Source organism: Muntiacus reevesi, chromosome 6 (genome assembly GCF_963930625.1).
Source record: "Muntiacus reevesi chromosome 6, mMunRee1.1, whole genome shotgun sequence".
In the NCBI taxonomy this organism is placed as follows: Eukaryota; Metazoa; Chordata; class Mammalia; order Artiodactyla; family Cervidae; genus Muntiacus; species Muntiacus reevesi.
The window spans coordinates 11,934,780-11,950,327 of record NC_089254.1 but is presented as its reverse complement, the minus strand read 5'-3'; the positions used below and the strand labels follow the sequence as shown (position 1 = coordinate 11,950,327).

General features: G+C 42.4%; 2 protein-coding genes across 8 annotated transcripts in view; one reads left to right on the top strand and one right to left on the bottom strand.

Moving 5' to 3' along the window:
- Positions 1–967, top strand: part of PON1 (paraoxonase 1) — a 31,211-nt gene extending 30,244 nt beyond the window's left edge. The window contains exon 9 of the mRNA XM_065939019.1: positions 809–967. Within this exon, the coding sequence (XP_065795091.1) occupies positions 809–967 (159 nt within the window). The remainder of the gene's footprint in view (positions 1–808) is intronic.
- Positions 968–3,377: 2,410 nt separating this feature from the next.
- PPP1R9A (protein phosphatase 1 regulatory subunit 9A) overlaps positions 3,378–15,548 on the bottom strand; it is a 326,505-nt gene continuing 314,334 nt past the window's right edge. For 5 of the 7 annotated variants that reach the window (XM_065939108.1, XM_065939106.1, XM_065939109.1 and 2 more), the window contains 4 exons: positions 15,013–15,211; positions 12,899–13,018; positions 10,811–10,993; positions 3,378–9,466 (listed from right to left, as the gene is read on the bottom strand). In XM_065939108.1, the coding sequence (XP_065795180.1) occupies positions 9,257–9,466; positions 10,811–10,993; positions 12,899–13,018; positions 15,013–15,211 (712 nt within the window). In that variant the 3' untranslated portion in view covers positions 3,378–9,256. The remainder of the gene's footprint in view (positions 9,467–10,810; positions 10,994–12,898; positions 13,019–15,012; positions 15,212–15,548) is intronic. The other 2 variants (XM_065939112.1, XM_065939113.1) reach the window with 1 other exon arrangement.

The window sequence follows — 15,548 nt, the reverse complement described above, 5'->3', positions numbered from 1 at the left end:
TGCCGCCCAGAAGGTTGCAGAGTCGGACAGGACTGAAGCGGCACGGCACAGCAGGCAGCCCCACCCGTCTCATTCTACAGACGAGAGAGAAACAGAAAGTGGGAGATCCCAGATTCAACCCTGGGCTCCTGTCTTGCAGTGAGCTTGTGATAGTATGAGACTCATGTGAAATCACCATTGGCCAAAATTGCCAATTATTGGCTATCGTGTGTAGTCAACTTGAATACTACTATACTGCTGCTAATGATATAATCACATTTCTGCTCAACTAAATGAAGGAAACTGAACTCATAAAATCTTACGTATTAGGATTTGGGGCCTTAAGTTCAGAAGAATAATGAGTGTGGAGGAGAGGTATGTTCTTTTTGGGCAACACTCGTTTTTTTTGGTTTTGTTTTTATTCCCATATTTAAAAACCAAGAATTAAGTGTAAACATCCAAATTCCAAGCTTACCTGAAAAGACACAAAAACTGGCCTGAATTCCAGCATGGTAGTACTTTGACTCACTGAGTAACCCCAGCTCCATCCTGCAATGTACCGTGGTGCTCCTGATGGTCTCATACCCAGGCTATGTTACTGCCTCACGGTTCTTGCTTCTGTAGGTCTGTAGGGTGTCTATCTTTGTTAAAGATGATCTGATCAGAATCTGTCATTTTTGCCAATGAGGAAATAGATATCTATAGAGAGTCATTTTGGAACAACATGCGGTTCACCTAAAAGTTTCTTCTTATGGAGAAATGACCCCATATTTAAAGTTATGTCTCGAGTGACTTTAAAAAACACTAATGTAATGTTATTTTTGGATAGGTACTGCAAATCCAGAACATTTTAACAGAAGAACCCAAGGTTACAGTGGTTTATGCCGAGGATGGTAAAGTGTTACATGGAAGTACGGTGGCTTCTGTGCACAAGGGGAAGATGCTGGTTGGAACTGTGTTCCACAAAGCTCTTTACTGTGAGCTCTGACTGGCTGAGCTGCACCCGGGCCTGACAAGTGGGAGCTCTTCACGACAACTGCTGCCACATCTGAGGGGCCACAGGGATCTCAACAGTGAACGCTGACCCAAAACTCGGACATCACAGGAGATGCAGGTCTGTTTAGCTGGGAACAGGTACTACGCATGTGGCTTTTTTGGGCGTGTAATATCAAATCAGTCTTGGAATATCTGAAAACCTCACTTACCAGTGAAAATCCTTTAAATAAAATTGCTAAAATCATGACATCAGCTGTCAGGTCTTAAGTATTTTAACTCTATGTGACCCAGAAAGTCCTCTCCCGAAAACACGTGTTCCCTGGAGCACGTGAGCTTACTGCTGCCTGTCCTGTCTTGTCAGGGAGCAGGATGACGTCACACGACGTCAGTGCCCCAGCACGCAGAGCTGGACGTGCCACCGAGGCGTCCTCAGCCCCAGGCTCACCTGGCCGTCGCGCTTCCTGGCGCACTCAGACTCATTCCCCTTTTCCCTCCAAGATACGACATTCCCAGTAATGGCTCAGTGGTAAAGAGTCTGACTGCCAATGCAGGAGATGTGGGTTCAACCCCTGGGTCAGGAAGATCCCTTGGAGAAAGGAAGGGCAACCCACTCCAGTATTCTTGTCTGGAAAATCCCGCGGACCAAGAAACCTGGTGGGCTGCAGTCTATGTGGGGTTGCAAAGAGTTGGACATGACTGAGCTGAGCACGCCTGCAGGAAATATAAACCTAAATTACCCCAACCCCCCTCTTACTCTTGCTCATCCAGTTCTTCTCCAGCAAGGGCAAGCAGGGAAATCTTCAAATTCTTGGGAGTGTCATCACGCCTGACCATGATGAGTGAGTGCCTGTTATTTCAACACAAATTGTACACTTTAGTTTCTCTGACTTGATTAAAGGAAGGAGTTTGTTCACTTCAATGACTGGATACAGAGGGAAGCCCATAATTGATTCAGGTAAAACCAAGTGTCCTCAAAGACAGTATTGTTGTTGAAGTGGGGCAGAGGTAGGTTTTATTTTCCTATTTCCCATTTTCTTTTCTTATTCTCACTTGCTGTGGAGGCTAAGAAGGAAGCAATGAAAACATAAACAAATAGGAAGCAATGAAAACATAAACAAATAAAAAAGAAAATATCAACAACCTCTGGTTATCTTCTGAGAGATGCGACAAGGAAGAGAAGATGACTCTATCATTTTCTTATAAAAGCTTGTATGAAAAGTTTACCCATCTTCATTTGTCTGTTTTGAAGATATGGTTTCCAGTCTGGTTTATTTTTTTCGGATGACAAGGCAGTCCCATTAAAAACAAAGTTTTACTGAGGCACGTTCCATGATGATGGTCTGGCATTTTGGGGAAAATGCTCTGCAGAGAAATTGAGAACTGCTAACTGCTGATAATTCAAGACCCCTGACTTAAAGTAACAAATAAGAACATCTTGTTTGGATCAAAAGAAACTTTATTCACTTCAGGATTAGAGTTATCTTAATCACGATTTCAGCAAGCATAATATCCTGTGCCAGTGAGTGCTCAGTGATTCAGTGGTGCCATTCACGGCCCTTGAACTGGATCCTCGAAAACACTGTTTTGAGACTGTCAATGGCTGTGGTGCTTTGCTGGGTATTTCCTTTGAAAAGAATCACTTGGTATCAGTAAAATGACTATACTCTGTTCTCTCTTGTTCTTGGCAGAAAAAGCAAATTCTTCCCCCAAAAGAAAGTTATCCAATTTGACATAGCTTATGCTCCAGATCATTCAGAAAGGGAAACATGCTTCCCCTTGGTTAGAAATTTCATGACAACTCCAAGGAAGAGAACAGCTTGGTGCATTTATTCCATGGTGCTCAGATCGAAATTTGTGCACTGCCAAAGGTTTAGGCACAAAAAAATTATGACCTGAGAGTGTGTGAGAGAAATTAATATCCCTCTTTTGTTATATTCAGCCTTCTGAACATTTAAGGCATTAGGAATCAAACTGTTGAAAGGAAGCCCTTGCTCTGGGATGGCCTGACTTGAAGCTTGTCCCATGACGTGTGAGGCCAGGGGCCAGTCTTTGGACTGGCCACAGGCCTGCTCCTGGCTGGTAGGTAACAGAAGTCGTGATGGTGACCACATGGATAGAAAGATGGTTGAGGGAACTTCTAGTGGAAGCTTTGATCTTTTAACTTTATTCCCAGTTCCGTAATTGTGCTTTCAAATGCCATTCTAGCTGCCAATTTACACTTTACCAGGGCCAAAATTTATTTTTAGTGTCATTTCCATGGAAAATGTGCACTTTGCTCTTGATTGGTAGATGTATTTTGACAGTTAATACTGGTTTACCCAGTCAAGGCTTGTTTTAGTTGAAGGTGAAAATAGAAGAGGGAAAAAAAACATTACTTCGACGGATCTTAGTATTTCTCTTTTTATTGCATTCGTTGTCTAACAACAATAATACTCATTGGCAAGAAATTTATTTACACTAACAAATGAAATTTAATCACAGGTATTTTTAGATTGGTCAGAAAACAAAGGACCACTGTGATATTTTGCTTTGAATGCCTCTGAAAACCGAAGAGTAAGAAATGGCGTTTGAAACAGAACAATCTAGAGAAGTACATATTAACCAAGCACAAGAGAACAATCCAGACGTGGCACTATCGTCTCTTCCATGCAGATGATCAGACATCAAAATGTACAAATTAAAATTTTCAGATAACATGCTATCTGTACTTATCGAACTTAAAATGATTTTCAGACAACTCTTTTCCTTTTAGTGATACAGAAAGAAAGATGAAAATAAATCAACTTCTCAACAACGGAATAGAATTCATTTTCTCTCTCGCATTTTCAGCTGGCCAGTTAGTGATATGTAGGTGAACTAGTGGTTTAACTGTGACACCATTAAAAAATACAAAAGCAGTATGATGATCATAAATAATATTAAGGAAAACATAAACATATATATTTCAGGGTTTTCTCTAAGCACTAACTAAATCTGATGTTGTTGGGAGATGCTACCTAGCTGGAGTGCCTCTTAATTTCCACTTGTTAAGGTGACTTAATTATTTTGGCCAATTGTTCTTTTAACAGGAAATCTGGGTGTGTGAATCAGATAGCTGAAGGAAACAGAACTGTACACTTTCCAACAACATACTCATGCTCACATCCACTTGTGTTATGTTTGGTGATGACCTAACCATGTCATCACTCCAAAAAAGAAGTAAATAAATGGTCCTGTGATAGCAACGCTGCCGTCAGAGAGACGGCAGTTAGTGACTGCAGTGTCACAGTGACCAAATACATTTTAGAGCGTGAGCGAATGCACAGGAACACACAGTGCAATTTTTAGCCAAGGAAACTGCAGTCTGCAGTTGAAAATGCCCAAAGCTGCATAAACGTCTGAGCTTCAACTCAGCAATGTGCAATCTTGACATCAAAGCATTAGCCAAACATGTGAGGAAATTTCATGTTACTAAAATACCGAGTATCTAATAAACCAATTTTACCAAAATATATAAACATGTAGAAGGTAAGTGCATTTAGTAGAAATACATTAAAAAAAATCTCTTAAAATCTCATGTGCCATTCAATGTACACACACACACACATACACACACACAAAAGTGGCAATAAGGCTATGATACTGCTCGGGGTCCTATCTGACATTACCAAGTTCCATATACAATTATTTTTTATGCCATGAGATTGTAGTCTGTGTGCGTATGTATGGTGGGAGATATATTCACACATATGTAGTTCTGTACATCAACACAAATGGCATGCACATTCTTGAGAAGTTGCCTCTTGTTCTCTTATTCTTTACCACATTCATTCTTGAGTCCCTAGCGGTCTGGGGGCTGGGGCTAGTGTGCGGCCAAGGATCGGAATCATGATGTTTCTTTCATTCCCCACTCTGTGGGTCTAAGAGCAGGTCACATGCCATGCTGGCTCACACACTCACACGTGTGAGCCTTTGAGTAAACACGATTCCCTCAACACATCCACACAGACGTGCACACACAAGAACGTAAGGATCCTCTCTTTAGCGTCAGGTAGACCCTGATGTTTCCATGTTCCAGGAGAAATTACTTCTGTAGGATTTTTCTTTGCTTTCTGACTTCTCCATTGGGTCTATTCTATGCTATTACTTTAAATACTACTGGTGTTCTGTCTGGTGTTATTTTTTTTTCCCCAGTGTTTTGGATCAAGACCAACTTTCCTGAGACTGCAAATGCCTAAGACAAATATAAACAAGATCTGCCTGCACACACAGACTGTTCTTTAGGAGTGAAATTTCTGAAGCACATTCATATTTCTTATGACAAGCAGTCTTTCTAAGAATTTATTTCCCACCCCCATCTTCATAATGAAAACAATTCTAGAAGGAAATATGGACATTTCTGGACTTCATCCTTAAATGCTTAGTTTCAGAACAGTGTACAGGTAGATCCTTGATTAAAGGTAAACTAGAAAAAGGTATTTTAAAAACTGAGCTTTTCTTTTTCATTTAGAAAGCACTAAGGACTTGGGATCAAGCAAATGACATGAACCCTCGTGACTGCGGTCCAAACTGAAACGCCTCTGAACCACAGCTCTATTGGGATAGTAAATTTAGTTTCTCAAATAGAAGTTGATAATTTGGAAATATCTCGATGTAATCAAGGAGCTACATCCCATCCGAAGCATAGACGTGCCCTTCAGTTTGAAACTTCTTGAATACTGTGGTCAGACATGGATCTGCTCTCTTGCAGCCTGGCCTGTATAATCAACACTTAGAACTGAGTTAGAATAGCAACATAAATGTTAATTTTCATTTACCTTTTCAAAATATAATTCTAAAGCATATATTAGTCCTGTTTCACAGAGAAATTTTGTCTTCAGCAAAAAACCACAAAGGCTAGTTAAGGTGCTAGATCAAAACCCTGGCTTGCTAGCAGTAGACTGGGCCTGGGTATCTCAAGGCTGCAGGACAGCAGGGACTACAGCATAAAAGGCAAGGGCTCATCTGGCTCCTGTCCTGGCCTCTTCTCCCTCGCTTTCCAACAACAAAGCCGCGCAGCCAGTGCTCCCATTTCGCGCCCCTGAAGGCGGAGCTGGGAGTCAGGGCCTGTCTCACTGCAGCCACGGGCTGTGGCGGGTCAGAAGCGCTGACCCGCTGTGAGGGCGGGAAGCCCACGTCAGCCCCAAGGAAAGGACCCCAGCACTGAGTGGGTGTGTGGTCATGAAACCAACGGAGGACGTCATCAGTGTTCCAACGGGCAAAAGTAAGTTTCCACCCTACTTATCACTGCAGTAAACTGATTCAGGGGAAAAAAAAGTAGGAGAAAACTATTTATAACCTGTGAGTTTAAGAGAGACAGTCTTAAATAATAAAGTCATCTAAGTCCTGTAGTGGAACACCCTGCCCCAGACACTCAGCTCACACCACGCTGTCTACCATCTGGCCGCTCCACAATTCCCTGTCCCCTAAAGCATTACCTGTACCCCCAAAACACTTTTGGCTACTGCAGGCGTCATACCGAGCTGTCATTTAGGGAATACAGTTCAAAGTAAGCAGATATTCCCTTTTTGTTCATTTTCTGGCAAATAAAAAAAGCTATTTAATACAAAGTCTTTAATGTTCATGAAGCAACAATTCTGTGTTAAATTTTAAGGATACTGAAAACCACTAGCGCTAAAGTAAGGATTGTATTAAGACACTGGAACCTCAATGAGGCATCATGCTCCAGAGTCAATAAAGAAAATAATAGTAAAACAAAATGTTCACAAGATCTGAGGTCCTTCACTTTGTTTTCAAATCCTTTTATCAATCTGTTTACTTTTTATCCTTTGTTGGACAATCAAATCAATTTTAGCAGTTTAATTACTTAAAATAACTCATTAAGATCTAAAATTACTATAATTTAACTTAAAAAAATCAAAAGAGTTATAATACAAAATAAATGATTTGAAGAATAAGAATTCAATTTATAATATTGTCAACTGGTCATTGATCTAAATATCGGAAGTGTACAAATAAAGTTAAAGAACAATACTTCTAAGACACTTAAAAATGCAATATAATCATAAATTATGTGCAGAGACTGAGACTTACAGACATTTCCAGTATATACATCCATTTTCAAATATTACCAAAGTGTAAACATAAGATAATCATCCTTCTATTTCCACTCCTAAAATGAACACAGTGAAGCTTCCAGTATGATCCAGATCACTTTTTTCCCCAAAGATAAGCAAAAATCACAAACATTTACAACAGCAAGCACTAGCATTACCAGACTTTGACTAATTTAGTTTTTTAGTATTGAAAAGATTTGCTGAATTTTGTAGTTAATTGATAGTGGTTCCTGGTTTCTCATGACACTAATAAATAACAAAGCACCACACACCTCAAAATATTAATAGAGATTCCAGTACGGCAGTTTCATTATCATACCCCAAATGAAGATGGAAGAAAAATAGGTAGTGACTTTGATAATTATAAAACACAATGTTACTTTATGTTTCTGAGGATCCAATGGGTGATCTATACCTAGTGACAAAGGGACTGAAGCTTAACAGACAATACTCCGGTACTGAAAAGGAAATGAGCCTTAGGGAGGAACAAGAGTACAAACTTCTAGTTTAGACAATTTTAGATTTTGAATATTCAGACAAGCAAAAAAAAAAAGAAAAAAAGCACAATGTTCCAAATAGGAGATGGCCTGTAAGGTAAGAAACCCCTTTAACATTATTTGTTACTTGTAACCTTTGAAAGCTTTCCCCTAAGCTCTGTGTATAGAACATTTTCCAGTGGAAGATAAGGACTGAGACCCCCCTGAAACCTAAGAAAAGGAAGTAAGATACTTGTCCAGGAATTCATCTGGCCTCAACTCTTGTTTGGAAACTCGTCCTCTGAAAAGTGGATGACCTCATTTTTGCAGCCAATGCAGCTAAGAGAACCAGATACGTGAGCATAAAAAGCAAAAAAGCAACAACAACGGCAAAGTCCATCATTTGAAATTTCTCGAGGTGAGTTTATTTTCTCCTCCATCTGCCCCACTCTCCTGCACTTGAATTAGTTCGATGAAACACTGAAATCCTTAATACTGGCTTTAAAATAAGGACAACTGCCTACACTGTGAGACTGCATCGTGTGTACCATCTTAAACAAACTTAAACTGTAAAGTGGAAATCTCCAAGGAATGAAAGAGACCGGCTCAGAAAAACCATTCAAAACATCTCTAAAATATAACTGCCAGCTCTCCTTTATGGGAACATTCTGTGTGCTCAATAAAATTGCTTCTCTGGTTGAATGTTAGTCAAATCTAACTTTTCTCTAACTGGTATTTCTATTTTTCTTAAAAGTACATTTGTTAAAACTCTGACTGAGCCCACTTGGGAAATCTTGAGTAGAAAATATGTGATGAGTTCCTGATTGTGTCATAGTCAGGCTGAAGACTAGCCCGAATGTTCCCCAGGAGAGGAAACCTGAAAATGTTGGTTTCCTTAAAAATCAATTTCCTGTTCAATTTGTTGGAGAAAAAAAGGAACCGTGTTGTGTGTGTCGGAGCTGCTGAAATACTGAACAAAGCAAACAGCAGATCCCAGTACCCATGGCTGCATTAATGCTTGAATCTTCCTTTGTTTGGCTACATCTGGAGGATAAATGCTACCCTCGGAACCCCAAATGTAACATCCACATCCACATTCTTAAGGCTTTTGCTTCCTTCTGGGGTTAGCAAGCAAGCGTAACTCTTCTCTCTCTTCCTGATGCCTAGCAAACAGAACAATTTGCCTGCTTTCAGCCACAGTTGGTAATCACACGGCAGAGCACCCACATTTCCATGGTGGGGCTGTCTCACAGTCCAGACACCAGCAATGATGGGGGACCTTGCTCTCCGAGCGGATTCTGCAGCCCCGATCTCAAGGCGGAGCGGAGCTCCCGGCCATGCAGACGTGCGCCAGGGCTCAGCTTCAGGTCCCCGCGCTGGAAAGGCATGGCGCGCCCCTGGCAACGCCAGGGTGTGTCACGCTTTCTCTGGACAGGGTCACGCTGGTTCTTCAGGGGACACCACCCACCCGACACAGAGAAACGCCGCTACTTTATGTCTCTCACAAAGGAGACCCTCGGTCTGTTACTAGACCAACGGTGGCTTGGGATTACTTCAGCAGGGCAAGATTGAGATGTACTCTATGGACGCAGAAGATCGCAGTTATTGAACACACGGCTCCCCAGTCTGCCTAGGCACATAACGCATGTCATCGGTGTCCTTCCGTCCAGAGGGGAGCAGGCAGGAGAGCCGGGAGCCTCTCGGTGCGTGTCACTGCTCACCAGCGCCCTCTGAGGCCGCGGCCACCCTCTCCGTCTTCTTAGACTTCCTCTGCATTTGCTCTTGTTCCTTCCTCCTCAGCTTCTCTCTTTGTTTTTCCATTTTCTCCTGGGCCTTCCGAGCCTTCTCTAGAGACACCTTCATTTCCTTCAGTTTTTTTTTGATCACGGCTCGGTCCTGGGATGATGACATTCCGAGGGCCTGAGAAGGAAACATACGCAAACAATCTGAAGACTGATGACCCCTCTGTTTATGATGAGGCTGGTATCACAAGAGAGTCCAAACTCAAGAACTGATACACATAATTGAAGAGGCAGAAAACAAGGAGGAGCGGACTACATTTGCCAAAGATCTACAAACGGTGGGGCTGGGCTTTACTTGTTCTTTTGCTCTTTGGAGTCCCGAGCACAGTACAGTGTAAACCTCAGCAAGTAAACGCTTTCTGAACCGGTGATTAATGGGCAAATGAATAGCGGAAGGGCACAGTTCTGCTTCTCCAACCTTTGGGCTATAGCCATTTACGGCCAAAAGTACTGCTACACTCATCAGTATTTTCAAAAGCTAGTAGACACCTGCCACCCATCTTGGAGGGCTCCAAGAAGGGCAGGAGGAACTGAAACGGCTTCCTTTCTACCACTGTATTCACTTACAATGGAGACCAAAAATGTCTGCAGGACAGCAGTGTTCATGTCAGCATGACTAGCCATTCCCTCCCTGCAGCCAGCCCGTAAGGAAGCCTGATCATAATGAGGAGCTTGCTTGATAAGCTTGGAATTCAGCATAAGGGGAACTGGTTGCATATTTTCAATGTTTCACGACCTTCAGAATCAACAGCGGGATGCATCCATCTCCCCAACAGGGACAGGCCGGTCGATGGGCCTTCATATTCACAGGCTATTGATTGAGCTCTAACCTTTTCAAGACCGTCAAGAGATACTCGGCTGCCATCAGCCCAGCAGGGCGCCTGGGTGGGGGTGGTGGGCTGGCTGTGAGCTCCTTCTGCCCTCTCTCCACAGGGTAGGTGCCACCTCAGACTCTAAAGGAGATGGGCGGGACAGGTGACAATGAGAGTGTGATGGCAGGGAGGGGACGACATGGCCTGCTGCAGCGGGAGGACGAAGTTCTGCGGGGAACACGGTCCTGGTTTCAGAGTGGTACGCGGGGAACAGAGAGGGTGGAGGAGAAAGGAGTTCAAAGGGGAGATTCATGGACCTGGATTTTAACTTTAATGTCATGGAGCGTCCACACTGGCCATTATTAGAACTCACACTACAGAGGAAATAAACAGAGTCAAGACATGGACCATGTGCTGTTTGGCAGAAGCAATGGATGAACCTCTAGCGCTCCCGCTCAGTAGCCTATTGTTTAATTCAGAACCCAGCAATTTTCCAAAACCTCCTTTACCACTGGGAAATGATTCAATGTCCTCTCTGCTGACCGTGGATGAGAAGTACCTCTCAGCTATGCAGAAGGCTCTTATCTAATGGAAACATTTCAGGTGCTACTAGTAATACAAATTATACTTGGTAACATACAGTTCTTTACCTTAAGTTTATTTCCATCCAACTGCAGGAGTTGCTCTCCAGTGATGTTTTGGGCACTGAATTCAGAGACATACTGCTCCAGATTTAGGCTCATTAGCCAGTGAGAAACCTGCTGCACGCTCCACTCATGAACGGCCCGATTCGGATACTGACTGTGTTTGGGAGACTGTCCGTCATCAAGGATCTGAGGTAGGAATGTTATGCAGGGTTGTTAAAGGATCAAGAAGCTGTGGCTCAGTAGGAATGTGATGCTATTGAAAAGTCAGGTCTTGCCTACTAGAGCCACACTTGGTTTTAAGCCCTAGAGTAAACGAGTGGATCTGGCTGTATGCGTAACACGCAAAAACAGTGACCACCTCTACATCTTCCTTAGGTATTTGGAAATTTAAAAATTCCCGCAAACAAAGCAGCATTTTAATGTAGGAAGTTAATAACTGAAAAATACATTGTAATATCACAAGTTTTCACTTAAAACACTTCAGAAAGTTTATCAGATGCAGAAAACAAGTACGTCACTTATCTCTGTATGTAATGAACTGCTCTGCATTGGTCCTCTGCTAAGACATTAGAAATAAGTAAAGATACATTTTAAATTATTGAGGTATGTATTTTACTTAGAAGGGGAGCAGTAAGCCCTCAAGCATTCTTAGTAGGGGAAATTTCACAGCCATTATTTCATTTGAGCAGCAAGCAAACCTGTAAGGAAGGTGGGATAGGTAATTTACAAATTATCAAATTACTTTTAATAAATGAGGCAAGTGAAGCTCAGAAAGTCTACAGACCTGTCCAAGATTATGCAGCTAGCAAGTGCCAGAGCTCAGCACTTAGTAGTTTATTCCAAATCTCTGGCTCTGTCCAACACAGGACATGACTACGAATCGTGCAAAGGCAGCTTGGTTTTAAGACCCACTAGGCTGAGAGGAGATGAAGGTGGTGATAAATCCGGGAGGAGAGATGGGAGCACCTTAGTGACCATGCAGGAAAGCAGGAGGAAATGGGGAAGCTGAGATGAGGGCAAGGGGGTGAAACACAATGGTCTGTGTCGGGCTAATGGTGGTGGGAGACACAGCAAGGGGCTCTGGAGGTGGAGATCCCTTTGAATGTCTTTTCCACTAAGATTGAGACAAGGGCAGAGAGTGAAACTATTTAACATGAGGGAACCCACAGCAGGGGAACATTTCCTGTCTCGTTTGATTTTAAATCATTACAAAGAAAAAAAAGAAGCTTCAGACGCTACCCGTAAGCCACCACACACAGCCCACTGAGAGCTCACCTCGTCATCTATCATATCCAGGCTCTGAGTGAGAGAGCAACAAAGGAATCAAAAAGAAAAGTGTTACAGAAATAGGAAACATGCATATACAGTACACATTTTCCATACAATTAAAATCATGCCAGGTCTGAAGAATACGGACAAAAAATTTAAGAGGAACAAAAGTTTCACAAAGCAAAAATCATGTTAGAAAGAAGTAACTAGAAACAGATATTTCGGGTGAATATATCTTTACTTATAGAGCTTCTCTCCCCGACCCCAACCCGCTTCCAGTACTGGGATTTCTTTCTCCTCCTTCTCTCTCGGTGCACTAAGTCACATAAATTACCAGTGGAGCCTTCTGCCTCCCCTGTACACAGCTATCTCCTGAGAATTCATCACAGAGCCCACCTGACCCTGGCTTCTAAGTAAGCGGTTCTTCCCGAGTGGTCCCTCCTTATCAGAATTGCACCCCCCCTTCCCTGCAGTGATCCTCAATCAGGGGCCACGCCCGACTCAGAGGGAGCACGGGGTGGTGAAGGTGAGCTGTGCAGTGCTCAGCCACCCAGCCCCACCCGTCCGTGGAAAGCCATCCCACTTACATCCCAGAAAGGCCCAGGAGTCCCCTGGACAGCTTACAGGGGCTCAGGGACAGAACTTGGCTTCCATGTTGAGGCAGACAGAGGGCGAAATCGCAAGGCTTTCAAATCAAATGTGAAACCACAGTCCTGACGACTGATCTGCAAAGTCTGCCTGAAAATGTTCTCCTCTGTGACAGTTTGTGGGCAACATGTAGGATCTGAGAAGGCAGCTCTGTGGCCTATGCCATGCACATACCTCGTCGGATGAGAGCAGCAAGGACGGAGAGAGGCCCGGCGTCTTGGGTTCTGCTCCCAGGCCGCTCAGGTCTGCTGAACTGGTGCTGCTAGGACTGAAATCATCATTGAAGGGAAAATTCTGAAAAAATAAACAAAGCTCCGTGTTAAGTGAGCCTGGTGAGTGAACCAGAGACAAGTCTGTTTACAAGCTTTAGAGAGGTTCTTTATAAGTCATCTCAGAAGAGATGCATATTTGGTTGGGTGACCTTCACCCGCCAGTGGTTGGGAACTCTAGCCTTCTGTGCTGGACACAGAATTCTGGGCTCTTTCTCTATCACATGAAAGGATAGGTATTTTAGAGAAATGATTCCTCAATCTCTCTTCAAGGGTACAGCATTCATTATCCTCTACAACTGCTCAAAGGAGCACTGTTAATAAGCCTATCTGCTTTGGCCCTAATTGTGATGAGTAACTGTAAGTAAAAATACGAGATGGTGTGGCGAGCCTGAGTTATTAGGAACAGATGGCATCCATATTAGAAAGGTAACCTGAGCACCCCCTGGGAAGGGCTGCTTGCCGCTGGCTGTGATAAACACCGCGAGAAATGGCAGATCCTCCCCTGGATGTAACCTTCAAGATGATGAGTTCCGGGGGAGGTCACAGTCTGACATTACACTAGTAGTTACATGCTAAAATACAACTCTCGCACAGCACCAGTGGAGTACCAAAGAGGCTGGAGCGTGGCCAGACACACGTTTCCAAATAATCACCTGGGGGTGGAGGAGCTCGGGTGTGTCAGTAAAACTTCCCCAGAACTTACTGAAAATGTTCAGTGGATGTTACAGTCAAATAAACTCACAATGACCACAGCTGCATTTGTAAAACATTTTAAACCAAATCTCGAGAGTCTCTCCAACGCAAAATAAAAACTGGAATTATTCAAACAACATTCAGACTTCTCAGATCCAAGGCTGAAAATGTTTCCAGACTAATGTGGTCTGCTGTTGCCAAAACTTCTGCTAATAATTCTAGAAGCACTGCCTTTCCTGGAATTCTAAGCACCTGACCAAACACCATCTTGTTTCTTATTCCACTTCCTTAGGAACTGGACTGTTACAGTTTCCCATTAGGTTCCCTTGCATTGGGTTTAGCTGGTTGTCAAGAATAAAAACCATGGCAGAGGCTAGAGAATTCAGTACCAAACTCCAAAGGTTTGCTAAAACTTAAGAAAAGGAGATGAAATCAGAGCACAGGCGCTAAGCTAGTAAAACATTTAAGCATGAGAGCATTTAACACAGCACATTACCATTTGATACTGTCAATGGAGATAACGACCTCAAACTTTGTCAAAACGTTAAGAGCTGTTGACCTCAAGAAAAGAATTAAATTCAAGTAACATTAATCACACAGGTTACTGTTTGAGAAAGAAAAGTGAACACAGATAAAAGGAGACAAAACAACACATGAAAGTTAGCCACCACATGTGTTTCAATAAGTTGTTAGGTAAGGTTTGCAGGGTCATGCTGGAAATAACTGTCATGCATTTAAAAACAAATAACCATATAATTCCCCATTCTGCTAAAGTTAAAAAACTCTGGTGATAGAATGATCACAGTTTATCAACACGGAAGTTTGATTTAAAAGGAGAAATAAGTAAGGGTGCTATGTCAGCATTGATTTGTTTGAAAGGGTTTCATTTAGATATATTGAACACATATTCAGTCTCAAATTTATTTGTTTTCCAGTAAATCTTGAAGAGCACAGCAAAAATAGTTTTGTAATGTAAAGTGGAATACTTGGTAAACAGATTTATCATACTGTTCCAGGATTCAAATGCATCTTTCCCAGCATGGCTTAACTGTCAAACTGAGATTAAATAGCAATATGTGAAAAGACAGGGAAATCAAAGATTAACGCACAATCTAGAATGGAATAGTATTAAAGAAGGTGGTGGTTAAATAAGGCTTTCTTTCTCCCCAACACGAAAATACCATGCATTGTTTATTGCAGTGTTATCACATTGGTTTCTCAAATCCAGAGTATACACACAAGTTGAGAATGCTTTCCAAAGATTGAAGAGGAGGAAGGATTGGGGTTTTCTTGTTTGCTTTTTTAAATCCACGTGTTTTCTACCTTAGACCCCTTTTTATCTGAAATTAGAGCTTCAGGAGAAGGCTGAAGGGGACTTGCAGATGAAGGCAGATTCCTGAAGGAATAGGATCCTTTTCGGCTTTCATTAAACCATGAGAAAGGCAGGCCAGTTGAGCGTGTGGAGGCCTGAGCAGTGGAGGATGGCGTTGGTTTCCAGGTTTCCAGCCTGCATCTGAAGATCCTGGGTTAGGAAAAGATGAGGTGTGTTAGACAAAGGAAAAGGGCAGATGGAAAACTTACAGAGCTGAATTTTTAAGGGACTCTGAATACAGTCTGAAGTAATAGTTTGAGAAATTGTCCTACACAACAGAGTACAAATTTTGCACTTTTGACTAGAACATTAATCTTTTTTTGCATCTAAATGGATGTTATAACAATGAGAAGTATTTTGGTATCACCATGGCCATGATGACTTTTTTGAAATGGGATTAAATGTATGTGGATAAATTAGTATCAGAGAGGGACACGGTCTTTTAGGAACTGCTTTGAGTTAATGATCACAGCGTTCCCTTTATTTG